The sequence below is a fragment of the Dama dama genome, chromosome 19 (genome assembly GCF_033118175.1).
Source record: "Dama dama isolate Ldn47 chromosome 19, ASM3311817v1, whole genome shotgun sequence".
NCBI lineage: Eukaryota > Metazoa > Chordata > Mammalia > Artiodactyla > Cervidae > Dama > Dama dama.
In genome coordinates this window covers 83,475,349-83,495,086 of record NC_083699.1, presented here as the reverse complement: position 1 = coordinate 83,495,086, position 19,738 = coordinate 83,475,349, and the positions used below count along the sequence as shown (strand labels likewise).

General features: G+C 47.1%; 1 protein-coding gene across 1 annotated transcript in view; it reads right to left on the bottom strand.

Annotated features, from left to right (window-relative positions):
- EPHB1 (EPH receptor B1) overlaps positions 1 to 19,738 on the bottom strand; it is a 449,527-nt gene that overhangs the window by 75,003 nt on the left and 354,786 nt on the right. Inside the window, exons 7-10 of the mRNA XM_061167645.1 lie at positions 19,170 to 19,332; positions 15,574 to 15,682; positions 14,659 to 14,723; positions 1,600 to 1,722 (exon numbers count right to left, since the gene is read on the bottom strand). Of these exons, the coding sequence (XP_061023628.1) occupies positions 1,600 to 1,722; positions 14,659 to 14,723; positions 15,574 to 15,682; positions 19,170 to 19,332 (460 nt within the window). The remainder of the gene's footprint in view (positions 1 to 1,599; positions 1,723 to 14,658; positions 14,724 to 15,573; positions 15,683 to 19,169; positions 19,333 to 19,738) is intronic.

The window sequence follows — 19,738 nt, the reverse complement described above, 5'->3', positions numbered from 1 at the left end:
CTGCTCTAAGCACTCGACATAAATAACAACATTAAAATCACTAGCACCATTGCCATATGACATAACAATAATGAACACAGAGGAGCAGGGTACGAGATCAAAAGCTTTCACTTTCAAGTTTACTGGAGAAATCTGAGTCCCTTCAAGTTATCCAGTTTATCTGGGATCCAGCCTTCTAAGGCATGATCCTTAGGTCTGTTGGTATCTAAGGGGGAAGAGAAAATTATTTGCACAGAAGTGAAAGTCGTGGTTCAGTAACATATTTAATGAAAGTCAATGGGAAATATGTATAGACTCATGTGGATCAGATTATGGTCAGCTTGCTGGAACACATGAGAGGTTGGTAGAAAGAGGGTCATGTGTCCTACAGGGAGGGTCCAGCACCCACCACAGGGATGCCATGAGGTTGGAGCTCTTTAAGAGGGAAATCAGAGCAGGAGAATGTGACTTAATGGGGCAAGCTTTCAAATACGACTTCCAATTTCACAGATGGCTTTTTGACCCCTCAGCGCATTAAGAGAGGCAGTGAATGGGAGGAGGGTGACTTTCCCCCTAAAGATAATATATGGAGTGGCTGTCTGGAAGACTTTGACTAAACATATTTTATGGAGCTTAAAATATTGGAAGAGGCAACCCCATAGCTCTCCAAATATTGACATGAAAAAAAAGCACTTTCAGACATAGGAGCTATGGGAGTACACAGCATATGAGTGAAAAGAGCCCAAACAATGTCTAATCTGATTTAAAGAAGAAGAGAAGACAAAGAATGTTGTATAAGGAACCACAAGTGGGAAAGAGGATGCAAAGCAAACACACCTTTTAAGAAGATTCAGAAAAGACCACAGAGGGGGCACTAAAGAGATTATTTCCAAAGGAATGATACTTTGGGATATTTTTCTCATTTATATCAATAAGGCTGGATCCATTATCCAACTGACTCAACTACTGATCTATTAAAGGAAGATGAATATGCTAGACCAGCCTTTAGGTAGAATTTCCTGAGAGCATCTCACACAGTTATTCTCTGCTGGGCTGGGTTTGTATTCCAATGTAGGAAGATGGATGAGAACGTGCATTTCTTGGGAGGGAAGTCTGTCTTATATTACTATCCATATCATGGATCTTTTGTAGAAAATATGGATATGGGTGAGTTTTCTTCTGGAAATAGTGGTCCTTCTTTAGCTCATCATAGTCTGTCTCCAAATCTATGTATACCAGAAAAGGAAAACTGAAAGTGTGGGAATAAACGTTGGCCCAAAGCCATGGAGATCAATTGGAGTCAGTGCTTGGGATACTAAGTTCAGCTTCTGAAAAGAGAAGTGCATTTCTCAACTTATCACCCTATTTCTCTCTCTTTATTTGCATTTGGTGTTCCATTTCCAGAGCTATTTCTGAATCTTTTAAAACCAGAGTTGACTTCTCCGCAACACCAAATAAGCTTGGACACCATGAACGAGGTCCCCAGAAGATCCTTAGACACACATTGTAGATGGCTTACATGCACCTTTTGGGGAGAAAGATGATAGAGATCACCCAGAGTGGTGAAAGAGGATGTCTAAACACCAAGAGGGAAGAAAGGAAGGGAGGGAAGAGCCATACCTGCTCCGATGACCTCTTCGATTTTCACAAAAGAGACATCAATCTCCTTGGCAAACTCCCGGACAGCTTCATTGGGGTCCTCATAAGTGAAGGGGTCAATGTAGATCTTCATCCCTGGGGAGCCTTTTTGGAGGAGATAAGCAGGGTTAACATCCCAAAGAGGACACAGCAGTCATTAAGCACTGGCTGGTGTCCCCAGCAGTAATGGTCTGGCTGGGTTGGGGGCGTCTCTCCTACACGTCCGGCTGCCTCACTTTTCCTTGTTGGACCTCCCTGTCTCCCTTCCCTCTGGGCCATGCTAGCCTGGTTCTCTGTCCTCTACTTCTCCTCCATATTTTCTGTGTTTGAGCTCTTGATGAAATGTGGAGCAGATTACTTATAAGTGACAGATCGGGACCAGTTCCCATACCAGGCACTCATAGAAGGCAAAGAAGCTGATTGATGCCAACCAAATGCATTAGCAGAAAAGTGGTGGTAAAATGGCAGGGCAGATATCAATATTTATCAACTTGACAACTTTCCTGAGTGGAGGCCACCGTTAAGGTTGTAACTGACAGCTGTGTCCAGGGCTGGAAGAGGTATGAGGATGGATTAAAAACAAAAAAGAAATGGCTATTAGAAAAACCTCAAGATAGGAGTGCCAAGCCAGTAAACAGAACAGAAAACATGAAGAGAAGAGCATAGAAAATACTGAGAGAGAAAATTGTAAAGTCTACACAGACTAAATGAGGTGGAATGAAAGAAGAAATGGTAATTGAACCCCCATGCCTTCAGACACAGTGAAGTATGAAAAGTGAATAAAATGGTGAATGAGAAATACATAAAGGAATATGGACTTTGTCACTGATGTTTACAGTGGCAAGATAAATAGGTGCACATGGGGACAAAATAGAGAATTGTCATTGCAGAAAAAATACATTCGAAAAGTGGAAGAGAGGGGACGAAAACAGGAAATGGAACCCAAGAAACAAATGGATTCATCACAACATCATTTTTCACCGTGTTGGACGTGTCATTAGGCAAGCATGGATAGGGATTTCCTGGGGGTGGTGAGATGGGAGGTGGGCTTCAAAGGCTGAACAGGACCGTCTGGCATTGCAGCCTTGTGAAGAGCAGTCGTTTTCCCTTCCTGCCGCTGCTGTCTGCTTCCTGAAAGAGGCAGGTCAGCAGGGCAGGCAGGTGGGGAAAAGCCCCTGTGCTGTGGCTAAGGTGCCTTAGGTTCCCTGAGCTTTGCCCTCTCAGCACACACTCCCCACTGCAGCTCCTTCTCAGCAACTCCCAGCCTTGAAAACACAGTCTAGTTTATATGTGTATAAATATATATACATATATAATAATAATTTCTATATTATAAATGTTCACATAATGACATTTCCCATCCAAAAACTTCTGGTGGCTCTACGGTGACCCCAAATGAATGTTGCCCTAGTCACCAGTTCAGGCCAGTTTAATCCAGATGGAGAAGGAAGATGCAGCCAAGAACTCAAAGGGGAAATGTTTTTAAAGCCAGGTACCCCGCCCAGAGGAATTACTTTTTCTGAAATTTGGATTATTCCCAGTCATGAAATAAAAGCACTCCAAGTGTGCTAGACATCAACCTAAAATGGTCTTTGAAAACTTGGGGATGACAATGTTGACTTTGGAATCTATTGATTGAACTTTGGGCAAAGAAAATCCTCATCTTTATGATATAATGTCTTAATCCCTGGGGTAGGGGTGGAGAGAGAATGGAAATTTTACTTTAATAGCAGTGGACAAAGGGGAAAGTAGAACTAGAGGCTCATCTCTTTCTCCTTTGGTCTGGAGAGCAAGTAAAGAGCAAGAATGAGTGAAACCACATGGAAGTCTAACAACCCAGACTGGCATGTTCAGGCAGTCTCACTTTAGGTTTCTTCAGAAGCAACAACTTATAAGACTGTGAAAGCAAGTAGGCGGTGATCCCTACTGGAATTATCTGGGAGGTGATCCCAAGAAGTACCTGCAGGTCAGCAGGCAGTAAGGTAGGACGGAAAGGCAGCCTAAGAAAAGTGTGCTCTCAAAGCACTTACCGCCATTGGCTGTGGGTAATCGACGTAGGCTTAACTCCCCACCCCAAGGAACCTCTGAGATCACAAGCTTCAGAGTCAGCTAGGGTGGCGTGAGCTGGAGTGGCAGCACACGACTCCCGTCAGTCATTGGTTGGGGCCTGCTCTGCCTGCTGCCCAGGTGGGCCGGAAGGGTCCAGGGCCAGAGAGGCGCTTAGGTGAAGAAACACAGATGCATTAGGTGGAAGTTGGCCCCTGTGTGCTGGAGGGCTGAGCACTGGAGACAAGGCCACAGCAAAAGACCCACTCAAAATGCTAAAGGGGTGGCAGGCCAGTGTCGACAACCTGTGACTTCTCCCCAGTTCTGGACTGAGATGAGAGAAGGCTGAGAGGCCAGAGGCGGGGATCCCAAGGTGAGGTCAGAACTCTGAAGCCTCGCACTAGTTGAGCATTTTGCAGCAAGACCACATACATCTCTTCTATCATTTTTTTCTTCTGCTGAAGGAGAAGAAACACCTTCCTCCCGGGGCGGCTGTAATATTAAAGACCACATTGCAAGTGACATATCTAACATGGTGCTGGGTGTACAGGGAGGGCTCACAAGCTGAAAAGCTCATGATTGTTATCAGTAAATTGTTCTAGGAAGTGTATGGGGAGGTAGGAAGCTGGGCTGGTGGGGGTGGGCAGTGGGGATGAAAGCTGCTTAAGGTTATATTAGTTACTTTAAAAATACCACCATGTTATTTTGGATTAAGGGCTTTTAAATGATGTGTGCTAAGCTGTCCTACAGGAACTCTTCCACGAAAACTAATTAAACAATCTAGAATGTGCTGTAATGAATGGTTTGCAAGTAAAGACATATGTAAGGATGAATGAGAGAGGATTCTGAGTTAATGAGCTCCACAGATATTGGTCCTGATCAGTTCTGGGAAGGAACTATTCCCAGAAGGGAGAGGTTCATCTCTTAATGGTGCCAGGATTCATTCAGGCCAATTATGTCCAGGCAAGTGCATCTTCATGGGAGAAAGTTCACCTTCTAATCACTGTCTGGTTTATTCATGAGCAGGTGTGCTACCTCACTGGCGTGTGGAATTAAGGTGTGTGTGTGCACGTGTGTGTGTGTATATGAGTGCGTGTATATATGGAGTGTGTGTGAGCAAACAAATGTATATGCATGTATGAGTGTGTGTGTATGCGGGCATGCACACAATGTCTCATCTGCTGCTCTGGGCCAGGCATGGGCTTTGGTCATCACCAAAGTCTTTCACAAGAAAGCCTAGGAGAGCTGATGTAATGTCAGTTTAAACATCCTGCACATATGCAGGGTAGGAATTGGTCTTTGTTTTCCCTGAAACTGAGGGTATTGTTGTTAGATTGAGGAAGGAAAACTGAAATCAGAAGTCTAAAATTGATTCAAACCCAGTTCTTTTGCAATGACAAGGGTCTGATACAGCCAGCCTAGGAATGGCCCTGGCTGGACTCCTCTGCTGGGGCGGTCCCTATTCCTAAGTCTGGAGAACCATTTGGCCGAACATGTGCTCTAAAGGCTCTCCCTGCATCCATCTTATCCCGGGATGACACATCTCGCCAGACCTCTCTCCCGCATCACAGCTACCCTTTTCCTAGTCCCAGAAGGAGACGTGGGGGAAAAAATGCCTTCAGCTACGCAGAACAGGTCATTTGTCTTTTGGCTCATTTTGTGTTTCTGCATAAATCCTGCATCAGCCTGTTCCTGCTCCCACTTGCCAGTGAGCAGTTTTTAATTATCAGGGAAATGGTATTTAGTGCAATGAATCACCAGACAGTGAACTAGGAATTCACGTCAGCTGCGGAGTCGGGCATAGCCAAACATTTGGAGACAGGGCTCAGAAAATGTTCTCAGATTGTGAGTGTTGGGGAAATATTATTAACGGCAGTTATGATAATATCAGATGTAATATAGCTCTATAATGTAAGACATTTTATAATGCTCTGTTCAATGCTTCTCATTATTATTAGTGTTAATATTGCAATATTTATAATATTTTATAGTTTCTGGTTATTTTAATTATTTTTAATATAGGTTATATACCTTTGGCACAAAAATGGTATGCACAGATCTAAACTGATTGATGGTGCCGAGAGAGAGAAAAGTCTTCAATTTTATGATCTTCTAGTCTGCTAATTTCTATTGAAGGTATGATTTGCAGATATGTTTGCTCTTTGCTCTCAAAATTCATTTAAGCTATGACTAGGGTCACAGCCTGGATGGCCAAAGCTTTAAAGGACCATAGTCCCAGGAGGTCTGCAAAATCTTAAACATGAACCAAGGCTTTAAAGATATTAAGCTTGGGGAAAAATGACTCAGCCACTATCCAGAGCCTTCCTACGTGGTATGGAGCAGTCCGTGAAGCACAAGAAACTGCTGGCTATTGCTGGAGACTCTGGATCAGGAGATCAGGATGCTCTCAAAAGGGAAGAGACTGGGACAAATTTGGGGGATGCTGGCAGATTGTGGGGTGTATCTAAAAAGTCAGCTTGAAGCATGTTTGCAAGTGCCAGGGTCTCAGGACAGGAGATCATAGGCTGGGAAAGGGCCAGTTCTAATCAGGTGGTAACATGTGGGTATTAACAGTGGAAGGAGAAGAGAGAATGCTGCCATCCACCCCTCTTGCACATTCAGAAAGTATAAAAACGGTACCATGAACATTTTGTGGGTCCCATGACAGAGGCTTCAGGGGTGCCAGGAAGAGCCCACTCAATGCCTTCCTGCTGGTGAAAGATTCCTGGAATCCCACAGCAGGGTCCAGAAAGCTAGTGTATTAATTAGGCCATTTTCGATCTTTGATATCTCATGTCCCAGCAGATCTGATGGAGCCATGGGGAAGGTGGAAGGCTGCCCCTCCTTTCCCATTCTGGAGCCAAGGCAGACCTTGCCATACTCATAATTCACCTAAATTTAGTCCAGGTATCTAAGCACAAGAGGGAAGCTGTTTAGGAGTTCCTGGGAGGGACCTTAGCCAGTCCTCTGCCTCAGGATGTTGATCACTCCTCATTTTCTCAGTGCTGACCTGTCGCCCAGCTGTGCCAGGGACCGTGGGAGCCACAGGGAAAACAGGGAAAAGCTCGTGGAGCTCTCAGGTCACTGAGACCTGAACTAACCGGGGAGCAGTGCTGGAGAGTCTAGAGTCAGGAGCCCACAACTGGAAACGAGCTGTGAGTGCAGCAGAAACCAGAAAAGGCAGAAGACTGTGGATGCCAGTCTCAAAGTCAGAGACCAAAAAGGACCAGTCACACGGTCCTTCACTGATGAGGGACACGCTTGGAGTGTCAAAAGGCACAGCTCAGAGTGATACCCGCCACTGCATGAGTGAGGAGAGTGTGGCCACCTTGAGTGTGGAAGGAAGTGGGGTCCGAGGTGGAACACTGCTGATACACTAGTGGGAGGGCCTTGACTACCATCAAAGGCGTCCGACTACTGCCACTGGACACAGAGCTGACAACTGTGCCAGCAGCAGGGGAGGGATGTACTGGGAACAAGACATCGGGGAGTTCATTTTGCCGGCAGCCCTCACCACTCCCATGCATTGTTATGAGGAAGGGGCTGGAGGCTGAGAAAACAGCTCCGAGGTTGTTGCTGTAATTAAGGTGCAAGATAACAGTTTTCAGCCAGAGCCTCACAGTGACAACAGCAGAATAAGCAAGAGAAATTTCAAAGGAAAAACTGACAGCACTTGGTGAGCAATTAAAGATGAGGAATGAAGGAAGGACCAGAAGAATCTGAACTAATATCAAGACTTCCAGAATCAAGTGGTACTATTAACTATGTGATGCACTTTGGGAAGGAAACTTGATTGTCCAGGAAGTTTGCACAAGTGGTTTTAGACTTTGAATGCACGGATGAAACATACGGGTGCCTAGAAGTCAGTCTGAAAACTCAGAATAGAAACAGAGCTGCAAGACTGGATGTGGAGTGGTGGATGTGGGGGACACGTGAATGACAGCTGAAGCTATTGGGATGAAGGCTAAGGACTGGGCAGTTTCCTAGACCAAATCTACCAGGAAAGGTGGATGGGCACTAGAAACACTTTGCTCCACCTGCTTCTTGGGGCCAAGGCCAGGAAAAATGGGTGGATGTCTTTTTCCATGAAAGAATGGAGGTCATGGGTACTCAGCCAAGGTCAGAGGAACAATCCAAGAGGTGGAGCCCCAGGGTGGGCAACAAGGCTGCAGGGAAAAGCACTGAGTCTGAGGAGGCTCTTCCTTCAACCTTCTGTTTGGGGGTTTCACCACATTTCAAGATTTGTTCTTAAAAACACAGTCATTGCCTAATATGTGTCTCTAGGAGAAGGAAAGTGGATGACAGGCTACTTACTTCTTGATAGAGAAAGGTATTTCAGGAAAAACAGTTAAACATCTCTCTACTTCTTGGGTATCAATGACCAAGACAGGACTGTCCTTCCAGAAAAGGCGCCCTGTCTCTGGGCCACTGAAGTCCTGTTAGGAACCTGAGGGCAATGGCCCAGGAGCTGGGGATTCAAAGAGTTAACCTGGTTTCTAGAGCTCTGGCTGAGAGCCAACAGCAGCCACACGGGTGAAGCCAGCTCATTAAATTTATTTGGCACTTAATAAGCACTCACTGAACACTCAGCCACCTTTTGCACCTAAGGGCCTTTCCTCCTCTTCCCATAGGCCCTCATTTACTCCTGTTCAGGTACCTCCAGGAGAGGCAGTCAAATGCCCAGTCTGTCTCCCTCCTCCAGGTATACCTGACCTTCACCCTGGTGTCCAAGGTGATTTCCAGCACACTGGATGCTGTGTTCTGTACGGTTGGGAAATCCCTCCCACCCAGAGTAGGGCAGGCTGGAGCTAGAGGAAATCTTGGAGCTAGATGTGCTTCTGGGATGAATCAAGTCCAGTGTCTTACCTAAAGCAGAACTCCACTCTACAGCATCTTTTACTGAGATCTGTGTCTGCGAGAGCAGAGAGCTCACCCCTCTCTTTACAAAGCAGCCTGTCTCTGCATGGACAGTTCCAGTTTGGGGGGTTATTCTTACACTGAATCAAAGTCGGCCTACTTGGATCTCTCACTGATGGTTCCGTTTATCCTCACAAAGCACAAGAGCGTCATCTTTCTTTGCCATGATGGTGTCATGCTTAGTGGTAACTCCCAGTCCCTCCCTGCATGTGACAGTTGGACCATGAAGAAGACTGAACATCAAAGAATTGATGCTTTTGAACTGTGGCGCTGGAGAAGACTCTTGAGAGTCCCCTGTATAGCGAGAAGATCAAACCAGTCAATCTTAAAGGAAATTAACTCTGAATATTTATTGGAAGGACTGATGCTGATGCTGAAGCTCCAATACTTTGGCTACCCAATGCGGAGAGCCAACTTATTGGAAAAGAACCTGACACTAGGAAAGATTGAGGGCAAGGGGAGAAGGGGGCGACAGAGGATGAGATGGTTGGATGGCATCACTATCTCAATGGACGTGAGTTTGAGCAAACTCCAGGAGACAGTGAAGGACAGAGGAGCCTGGCATGCTACAGTCCATGGGGTCACAAAGAGTTGGACATGACTGAGCAGCAGGAAAAAAAAGAAAAAAAAAAAAGCAGGTCCCTGCCTGCATTTCCCAAGCACCAAATCAGTTGGTGTCTCTTGAGGTCACGACTTAGCACCCTCCCTGGGCCGGCTGCTTGGTTGACAATATCCTTCTTGACATGGGGTCCCCAGAACCAAGAATGTCTCTTTAGATGTTTCTCACCAGTGCAGAGGACAGCATGTCCATGTATTACTTCCTCTGATCCAAACTTTAATCTTGACCACAGAGTCAGACAGACCGAGTTTAAAACTTTACGTTGCAAATCACTAACTCCAAGACTCTGTACAGGCTACTGGATTTTTCTGAGGTTATTTCCTCACATGTGAAATCCACCTCATGGGATGGTTATGAGGATTAAATTAGTTACTGTGTTTAATACAGTCAGTGCTTGTTGCAAATCACTAACTCCAAGACTCTGTACAGGCTACTGGATTTTTCTGAGGTTATTTCCTCACATGTGAAATCCACCTCATGGGATGGTTATGAGGATTAAATTAGTTACTGTGTTTAATACAGTCAGTGCTCAAGGTGGAGGCTTTTGGCAGTATTTTTCTGCTTTAGTGGCAGTGCTTAGCCTTTTTTACTAGTTTTTTATCACTCCTATTAAGCATGTGATCAAGTAAATACGTAAACTTTCTCATACAAACAAGTCAGCAAGTCAGATCTCCTCCTTTTCTTACTACTTTATTTTTGTTTTAACCAACACTAGCTTCTAGATTTATCCCTCTAACATTTTGTCTTGCAGATTTCAAATTAGCATTCAGAGCTGTTGGATAGTTCTGAATTTTAATTCTATCTTCTATGATGTTACTGATACCTCCCAACTGTTACCTACAAACTTGATAAGCATCCCTAGGCTTGCATCTGACTATGATTTTAAAAAACAATCAAACAAACAAGAGATTGAATTGGACAAGGACTAAGATAAAACTGATGACTCCCTCCCTGGCTGACAGACTCACTGACCTACTTTCTTTCTGTATGAAGACCAGCTCTGTACCCACTGTACTGTGCTTTTTCCCCTTAGGAGATCATCAAATATTTTGCAAAAATAAAAATCCACTACATATGCAATGTCTCGCAAATGCACAGCCCTAGTAAATGAGATGAAGGCCCCATGGTGGTGGTTTAGTCACTAAGTCATATCCGACTCTTGTGACCCCATGGACTGTGACGTGCCAGGCCTCCTCTGTCCATGGGATTCTCCAGGCAAGAATAGGAGAAGTTGGAGTGAGTTGCCATTTCCTTCTCCAGGGGATCTTCCCGACCCAGGAATCGAACCTGGGTCTCCTGCATTGCAGGCAGATTCTTTACCCACTGAGCTGAGGGAAGCCTATATAGCTTTTCTTAATAATAACTTTTTAAATAATTCTGTATTTAATCCTTAACAATCCCCAATGATCACTGAACTTAGTTTTAAAGGCCCTGAACGCATCTGCTTCTTAGTTTCCTGGGTGTTCGGCAGGGATTGAGCTCACACTTATGTTCTGAGGTCCCCGTGTTCAGTCCTCTTGCCCTGTGTGGAAATTAGTGTGTGTCAGTCTTTCATTTTGGATACATATCTCATTTGTTTTCAGAATTTCTCAAAGCTTAATAAAAACAGCTCTGTGATTATAACTGCAGTTGCCTGTAACATGGACATGATTCTGTCAGGGCTGCTTTCTGAAAACCCTTGACCCCTTCCCAAGCCCTCACCTCTCCCCACTTCTGCTCACTCCATCCATCTTAGAATTCAGTGCAGTGTTAACTACCATCCAGTGTGTAGTTATCCAAGTCTTATAAGTACCTGGTAGCATTTCCCAAATGTAGCATCAACTGGAACTTTTCTAAAGATAGACTCCCAAGCCCACCTGGTTCATCCCATCCAGCCGGTTTTTAGTCAGCCACCACCTTCTGAGGACTGTCCCATGGAAACCATAAGAACTTACCATCTGTCTGCCTCTTTCTAGACATGGGAAACCCACACTTACCCACTCACCCTTGAACATGAACCACAGGCTCCCAGGCTCTTCAGCCCAGAATCCGGCACCATATCCACCCACTTTCTCTTCCCTACCTGCCTTCCCTGTAGTCACTGTCACCCCAATCAAATCCTCCTTTATGAGTCCATTCTCCGTGCTGCAGGCTCAGAGCCTGCCCTGGAAAGCACTTGGTATTCTCAAATTGACAAGATCTGTTGCATCTCCACAGGCTAGAGAAGGCAATACGTTTGCCAATATTTCTATTATGTCTCCTTCAGCCTTCGTATCAGCTTGAAAGGCAGGTCTGGGAGGACAGATGCCAGCAGACTCTGTATGAAGCCCTGTGCCCTGCCTGCAGGGAACACAAGCAGGGGCCTTCTTGGGTACTGATGAGTGAGGCTGGGGAGCTGTTGCAGGTTTCTTGTCCCTTCCAGGGCAGGAAGCGCTGAGACGTCCAGGTTAGCATCCACGTCCACCCAGTGAGGTGCGTGCATATAGGTAGCCCAGGAACGGCTGCGTGCACTTTCAGATCAAGGGCATCTGCATTTCCGCCTCCTACAGTGGGACCCAGAAGAGGAGCCAACAAACCACCAACTAGGACTCCTGAGACTGATCCTCATATTTTGACCTGCTCCTGACCTCCAGCCACCTTAAGCCTCTGCAATATGGACAGATGACGGGCTTTGCAGCAGGTTTAGAGAACCTGAGGTCCATCTCTGCCACCCATGAGCTGCGAAACCTGGCAAAGTCATGGAACCTCCCTAGATTAATGCCTGCCACCTAGAGTGGTTGTCAGGGTTGGAGGAGTTGAAATGAGCTACCAGAATAAAGTTCCCCATGCATGGCACTGGGTAAGCTTTCTGTAACTAATTATTCCTACCCTCCCCTATCTCGGGCCAGGTCTGTCCTCCATCAGAGCCTTGAGTTTCCTCTTCTGCTGTGTGTGTGCTGTGTCTTCCCCAGCTCCACATCCCTTTGGCTGATTCTCCAACAGTAATAGCGTTAGTCAGAATGACGGATGTCCGTGGGAGAAGATGCACTGATGCAATTCAGTGCGTGAGGCTATGAGTTCAGAGAACCAGAGTGCAGAGAGGAGCCAGGTTTCAGGGACTGGGTAAAAAGAGAAGGGTTATGAATAGAAAGAGAGAGCATTTATAAAAGGAGAACAGATTTAAAAAGAAGACAGACTTCTAAGGCAGCAGAGGGACTGAACTCTGGTGCAGGAAGAACTCCGTGTGCCCAAGTCCTGGGGATGAAGACTGCACAGCTTGTCAACACTGTGGCCTAAGCCATCCTCAGTGGTTTCTGCTACTGAGGACTGGGTGTTGGGTCTTCTGTGGACCCTGAGAACCAGGGAGGCTTGGTTCTCTTGGCCTTAGAGGTGAGAATTCCCCAGCAGGAGGCTGTGAGCACTTTGAAAGCCTATCTGTGCGTGTGGGTGACATGTGGCGGCCCAGGAAAGCCAGCCTCTCCAGAGAAGGAAGTCAGGTCTGAGGGTGAAGAGGCCAAAAAGGCAGCGTGACGCACCCCAGTTTGATGCTTGGGAACTCTCTGTACCCCAATGAAGGGTACAAGGTTTAACTCACGTGCCTTTAAAAGGAGGGGCTCCCTCCTAGGGTACCCCATCCTCACTTTGGGCGTCTTTAGTTTTCAAAATGGCATTCCACCTTTTGAACCCAATTTTGTGTCCTCTGCTTTCAGGTGGACATGGCCATCTTTAAATGTTTCTTTCATCCAAAGAGTTCAAAGGATGCCAAATCTGAAATCGACTGCATAGTGGCTCTCAAGGTCGCCAGGCATCAACCCAGAGCAGGGAGGCGGGGTGATGTCAGAACCCCAGGAGGCAGAGGCAAGGAGGCGGGGTGGTGGAGAGAGCCCACCAGGTAATCCTGATGCACCCTGGAGGGAACACCTCCACGTGAGAATCACAGACAAATCAAAGTCTCTGTCCTTAGGAAGCTAAAGACCTGCCTGGAAGGGAAATGCGTCAGTTTATGTTAAGTAAAAGTATCTGAAGATTTTGCTTTGAGGTGCAAAATCAGAATGTGAGCAAAGGAGAGAGATCACATTAGGATTTCCCTCTAGAACCAGTGACGTCTGGTTAAAATGGAGGCCCAGGGGGCCTGCTGGGGGAAAGAAAGAGGGATGGATGGACCTGGAGTGTTGTAGGAGCTGTACCCGTAGCCTTAGAAGGCGGCTGCTCTGCCAACCGCCCTCCCCCGACCCCAGTTTGTGTTGCTGAACATGGGTGTGAGCTGGACCACCCTGAGAGAGCCTCGGGGTCTCAGCCAGTACCCAGTCCACAGCCCCATCCCCGCCATGACTTACAACAGCAGCCCAGCTGCCAGGGGCTTAGTCCTTTACAGACCCTTGGTAGGTTCTTGGTCTTGGATTGAAAACCCTGGGGAACAAAGCCATATCTACAGAGCAACCTTTGCATAGCCCCAGCCTTGCTCTCATGCGAAGATGAACTCCTCCGTGGTGAAACTGCCACGTGAGCATCACGGCATCACTCTCTTGCCTGGGGTCACCTCGGGTGAGAACTTTTGTCTCGGATGCCATTTCCACTCCCAGAACCACCCAGAGAAAGACTGCTTATGGTGCGTGTAGACAGAGCCTGTTTTCCATGTTCACCACCCAGGGAGCAGGAAGAGGGGGCTGGTACTGAGGTGAGATGCGGCTCACGGAGGAAGCCAGAGGCAGAGAGGGCAGAGCACACAGCACCGGGGCAGGTTTCTGAGTGTGTCCGTGGAATTTGAAAGGAGTTATTTAGAAACAGAGCATGTCTGCTGTAAGGATCTAAGCATGCTGCTTCCTGGAGGCAAGAAGTAGCCCAGCTGACCAGTGGGACCTTTGCAGACCCTGCAGTGTCATCCTGACACACATCAAAGAAGAATTCTGACATAGGACTTAACGTCGCAAGTCGGTAAAGGGAAATTTTAGCTATAAAAATATTCTATATAGGTTTTGAAAAAAGAGAGTAGATAATGAGTGAAAAACTTTTGAAGGCACTGCTTAAAAGAAAACACTTGGGAGATATCTCAACACTTTGGCCTCTTGGGCTCTGCTATCTTTTTAATTCCCTCTGTTCAAGTTCTCTGGCTTATCTGTGAATTTGGTTAACACATTCCCCAGCCGCCCCATTGGATAAGATAAGGCAGAAGATGTTAATAGAGAACCCTCCATCTTTTTCCACTGAGTCTGATTTCAGGATTCATTGACTTGCTAAACCCAATCTCCCTGCATTCCGTGTCCTCTATGGGCTTATCAGTGAGGAAGATAATCTACCTGCTAGACATCCAATAAGTGCCCATGGTGGGTAGACACAGATGGGGTGGACAGCCTTGGTCCCTGGGGACCCAGCCTCTGGGAACTGGTGGCTGGGAGGGGGCTCGCAGTGGGGACGGGCCAGTCTGCCTATAAGGAGTCCCCCAAGCACTTGCCTCTCGACTCCGGAGCTCAGGCGGTGGGTGGCTCCGGCTTTCTACTCACCTCGGCCCGTGCTGTAATGCTGGAGCTTGTCACTGTACACGGCTTCTTTGCTGTAAGCACGCTTCCTGTGGACATAAGGAAGAGGAGCCCTCTCAGCCAGGGTATACCCACACCACTCTGCTCCCCGGACCTCCACCCAGGCCCCCTGTTCAGATGGGGGCTCACCCGGCTTCTCCCGGGGTTGGGAACTGCAACCGTCACTTAAGCGGAACTCCTGTCGTGGCCAGCATTCTAACTTGACCACCTCCGTGGGCAGTGGGGTCTGCTTTCAAGTCAGGGTCTTTCAGAGGTCAGGCAGGGCCAGAGTCTCTACAGAGCTTGGTGAGAGGCCCTGGAGGATGCCTGCTAGCACTCTGGCTGCGCTGTGGAACTTCTCGGGAGGGGCCAGCTGAATCTGGGCTAACCACTCAAGGCAGCAGCAGCAGCAGTATTAAAAATTCACAAGAACTTCCAGACCCACCCTCCTGTAGGACCCGCTCTTGCAGAGCTCCTCTTTCCCTCCTTAGCTCCCTGCTGCCCACCTGCACCCTGTGGCCAGGCCCCAGCTCTGTAGCCAGAGGATGGGTTGAGGCACAGGGTGGGATGTTTCAAAGGGTCAAATGAAATTTTGTAACTGTCACTCCAGGAAGACCATCATGTGCCGGGGGGTTAAATGAGTGGGCAAAAAGGAGGTTGGGGGACGAATGCTCAGAGCCTTGCCCAGCCCCTCTAGAGGATGTATCCCAAGCACAGAGAAAATAAATAATCTGGAAAGTTCTAGGCTGCCCGTGGACAGAGAAGGGGTGGTGACTGGTGAGCCTGACGGTGTGTCCCTGAACGGTCAGGTCCTGTTCAGTCCACATGACCGGGGAGGGTCCATGAGCCAGCCTTCCTGGGTCTGAGGACAGCAGGCAGGAGTGGGGCCGGGGGTCCTACCTGCTGCAGACGATGGAGATGGCCACCAGGGACACCACGAACACCACCCCAGCCGCCGCTGAGCCAGCGATCAGGGGCAGCTGCTCCCGCAGCTCAGACTTGTAATCATCTAGCAGAGAGAGAGGTATTAGAAGCTTCCTGTCTGCCCTCTGCATGGGGCTGCTACTCAGCGATGCTACCAAGGACATCAGAGTGATAGACAGATAGAGTTTCTATATTTCAGAGCTGTAAGCCTGACCCAAACCAGGAGTAATCTTTAAGTCACACACGCTCACAAAAACAACCCAAAACAAATAATAACAACAATAAAAGCAAGATAACAGTGACAAAGGACCTCACAACTAAGAGCTGATGACATTGGCCCCAGAGCAGAGGAAACTGTCTCCATGCCCTCATTTGGAAGGCCTCTCAAAGGTCTGTCAGCCTTGCTAAGGATACATCTAACAGGGGGTATGGAAACCACTGCTGAAGTACCTTCTAAGACACAAAGTTGCTGAGATGCAGCCAGTCAACAGATTGACTGAGAGGAGGCTTAAGAGCATCTGCAGCCACCCAGCACCACACCCAGTGCTGCAGAGAATGAAGACACATCGAGAAACAGCCCAGAACTCTCAAGCTCACACTCAAGAAGAATAGGGTCCCGGCTTCCGCCAGTGTTAGAAACACATGGGGGAGTGGCTGCCTGTGGGTCACAGAGGTGGACAGAGCTCTCTCAAACCCCGGCTTTACCATGGGGAAGTTTAGTGATCTCAGACAAAGCATCTAGTCTTTCTGACTCTCAGATTCCTTATCTGTTAAAATAAAATTTTAAATTAAATCACGGGACACATATTTCAGTGTCTGATGTATCACAGATGCCCCAAATACGAATTCTCTTCTCCTTAATGCATACAAACCACTCGGCCCAGGGGCCTATTGTTATTATCGTGGTTCTTCTCTCACTTGGTATCAAGGAGCCATCACAAAATTTCAGGACTGAGGCAGATGGGGGTCAAGCCATGTATATCCTATTACAATTGGGGCTGCCAGATACAGCAAATGAAAATACGGGATGATCAGTTACATATGAATTTCACGTAAACAACAAATAAGGTTTTGATCTAACTATGACCCAAATATTGCATGGGAGGTACTTAGACAAACATTATTTGTTATTTACCTGAAATTCACATGTAACTGACCTGTATTTTATCTGCCCCACTCCCATCATTCTGAGGTTCCCTGCTCTGCAGAATCACCCAAGCCCAATCGTTAGACCCATTTCCAGGTCCCTCCTCAGGCCTACTGAATCAGAACCTCTGAGTGAACAGTAGGGTATCTGCGTGTTTACCAAGCACTCTGTGTGGTTCTTATGTGCCCTGATGTTTGGGAACCATGGTTCAACTTTGTGGATAGGGAATGAGACTTGCAAAGACAAGGATATTGTTCTAGAAGCCTCCCACTCTCTAGAAATTAATTTTAAAGAGTGAAGGTAGAGTTTCAGTTTCCCTCTGCTGAGAACTTTTTGTAACGTGTGTTTTTTAAAAAGTTAACTTGGCAAAAATAAAATAAATAAAAGGAACCACAGGAAGGAGTCCATGTAAATTAAAAAATTCCTAAGCCATGTGACCTTCAGCCCTTCAAATTGATTTCTAGGTGCTTCCAGAACCAATATCCTTGGGTTTAAAAGTCTCCTTTACCCACAGTGTAGAAGGATGGTTCTCAAACACTGGGGCATAAGAATCACCCAGAATGCTTGGAAAACATGTAGATACACAGTATATGCTGTATCTATACATACTGTATATACTGATTTATACTGCTCTATAAATCAGTTTAAAAAAAATTAGGCAGCCAAGTCAATGGCTGGCAGGTTGTAGCTAAGTGCAGCCCAGAACCACAGCCGCTCTGATCCTTGTGGAGGTCACCAGTCTAAAGCATGGCCACTGACCCTGGGTGGGATCCCACAGGTCCTCCTCGACCCAATGACCCTATCACTAACAACCTTCAGACTCACCTTTGTGCTGCAGGGAGGCCTGAAGCCTCAGTGAACATAATTATTACTGATGTGTGAACCTCAGTCATTAAGACAAATACTCTCCAATTTGGCCACTTACCAGAACTCTCTTACATCCAGCCCCTCTTGGGTTTACAAAACTTAACTGCCAAATGTAGAAGGAATAGCCTTCTTGGGAGAAATTTGTTACTTCTTGATTTGTCTAGCAGAATTGCCAAGAGACCAGTGCTCACAGCTTTTTGAATTTTGGGCTTTTAATCCTGTGTACCTCTTGATGCCAAAGTGCCCATAAATCTAGATGTGAAGTGAGGTACAAAGAGGGGAACAGAGTCCTTAAGGAACTGAAGATGGACTGCGTTCTTTTCACACCAGCAGCATCATTAATCTGGATAAAGTGGCTCACCTTTCTACCCTAACTCACCATCCTCAAAATATGAGCCCAAACTCACCTAAAATAAACTCAGAACTGACTGCAAACTCTAATCCTACAGAGGCCAGATAGCTCACATTGAAACATCCAGGTACAGACCACTGGGAAGTGATAAGCCCTGTGTGGGGCAGCAAGCCTCTGTCTCAAGGCAAAGTCCTCATGCTAGGATGCCCACCAGCATTGCCTTCTCTTACAATTTTTCAAAAGAAAACAGATATTATAATTTTTATATGAAGTCACTTGATTTTTAAATCTTTCCGATGACTTAACAGAAACTGTTGACCTAAAATAAAATGTTTTTCAAGGGCAGAGTGTTTTCTATATAATTTAAGTAATAAAGTAAAAAATTAAAGCTTTTCTATTTGAGAGGCTGGGAATAGATTGACACTTGGGAGCTACCAGGAAACAGCTCATCGGTGAATAAATATAGATAGGTAGTAGAAAAATGAGTACATACACTATGGAAAGTAGCTAATGTAATAGACACCCATACACAAGTCTGAGGTTACAGGGAAACAATTTTCATAACAACTAAAGGGGGTGATCTCAGAGGAGTAGCAGAGATTAGCAGGGAACTAATAAAGCCCAAAGGTGGAAGTATTTTCAGGGACAGGATTGTCTAGCCTTGGAGACAGCTTGGAAAATAGTGGCTGTTCTCTCTGGAGACACCTCAGCGGGACCTACTGGGGGTCACATGTGAAGCCGTTTTAAATATTCTGAGACGTGTGGGACAGCGACTCCTCCAGTGTGTGCCTCTGTTTTCTTCCCGGAGCCCTTGACTCATGGTGAGGCTGTGCACTCAGCTCCCAGCCCCGAGAGCAGAGGAGTGAAGTGGGAGTGAGGATGAAACAACACAGAAACCCAGAAGAGCATATTGTTTAATTTTGTGTTGGGCTCACTGCTGGGCAGACACAGGCGCACATGTGGGAGGCTCTGCGCGTGCGCGGTAGAGACCCGTGAAGGAAAACCCTCTAGATAGCGAAAACCCGGCCAGGCTTCAGACAGATGCTCTGCCTAGTGAATTTAGGTCCTCCTCGGGGCAAACCCTTCCAAGGCAATTCCACTGGAATCCAGTTAGCAGTTGGCATTTCGGCTGTGACCACTGCCTCCTAGGGGCTTCCGCTCCACCGACTGCCTGCCCTGATCCCAGGTCACCCGCCTGCCCCTTACCATCCGTCAAAGTCTGGAAGCACATCTTGCCACTGAATTTTCCATAGCCGGCCACGGTGCGAGCGCGCACCTGGACCACGTACACCATGCCGGGCCGCAGGCCGTCAATCCGCGCGGTGTTGGTCTGGCTCCTGGCCATGGAGGAGTTGAACTCATTGTGTTCCTGCAGGAGAGCAAGGGAAAGGGGTTGGCAGCCTGCTGCTGAGCACGTGGGCCCCTCGGTTCTGGGTCCTGCAGATCTGCTAGAAGTTATCCCCAGCCCCAGGCCATCCCTCGAAACCCCACAGACTGGGCTGGACTTAAAGAATAATAAACTGACTCTGGACTGTGGGGAGGTGATGCTCTGAAGAGAGGTCTGAGTAAATGGCTGAGCTCTCAGGGCCTGGCAAGGGGACAGTCATTTTCTACTCCTTCCTCTCCAGGGATCAGAGACAGAATAATAAAGCACATGCAGAGCAAACCCCCTCTCACCCCTGACCTCAGCAGAAGCAAACGGCCGCATTTGCACCTGCCTGCCTCTCTTCGCATTGCTCCTGCTGAGCCTTGGGCTTTCCTCTCCTGGTCACTCC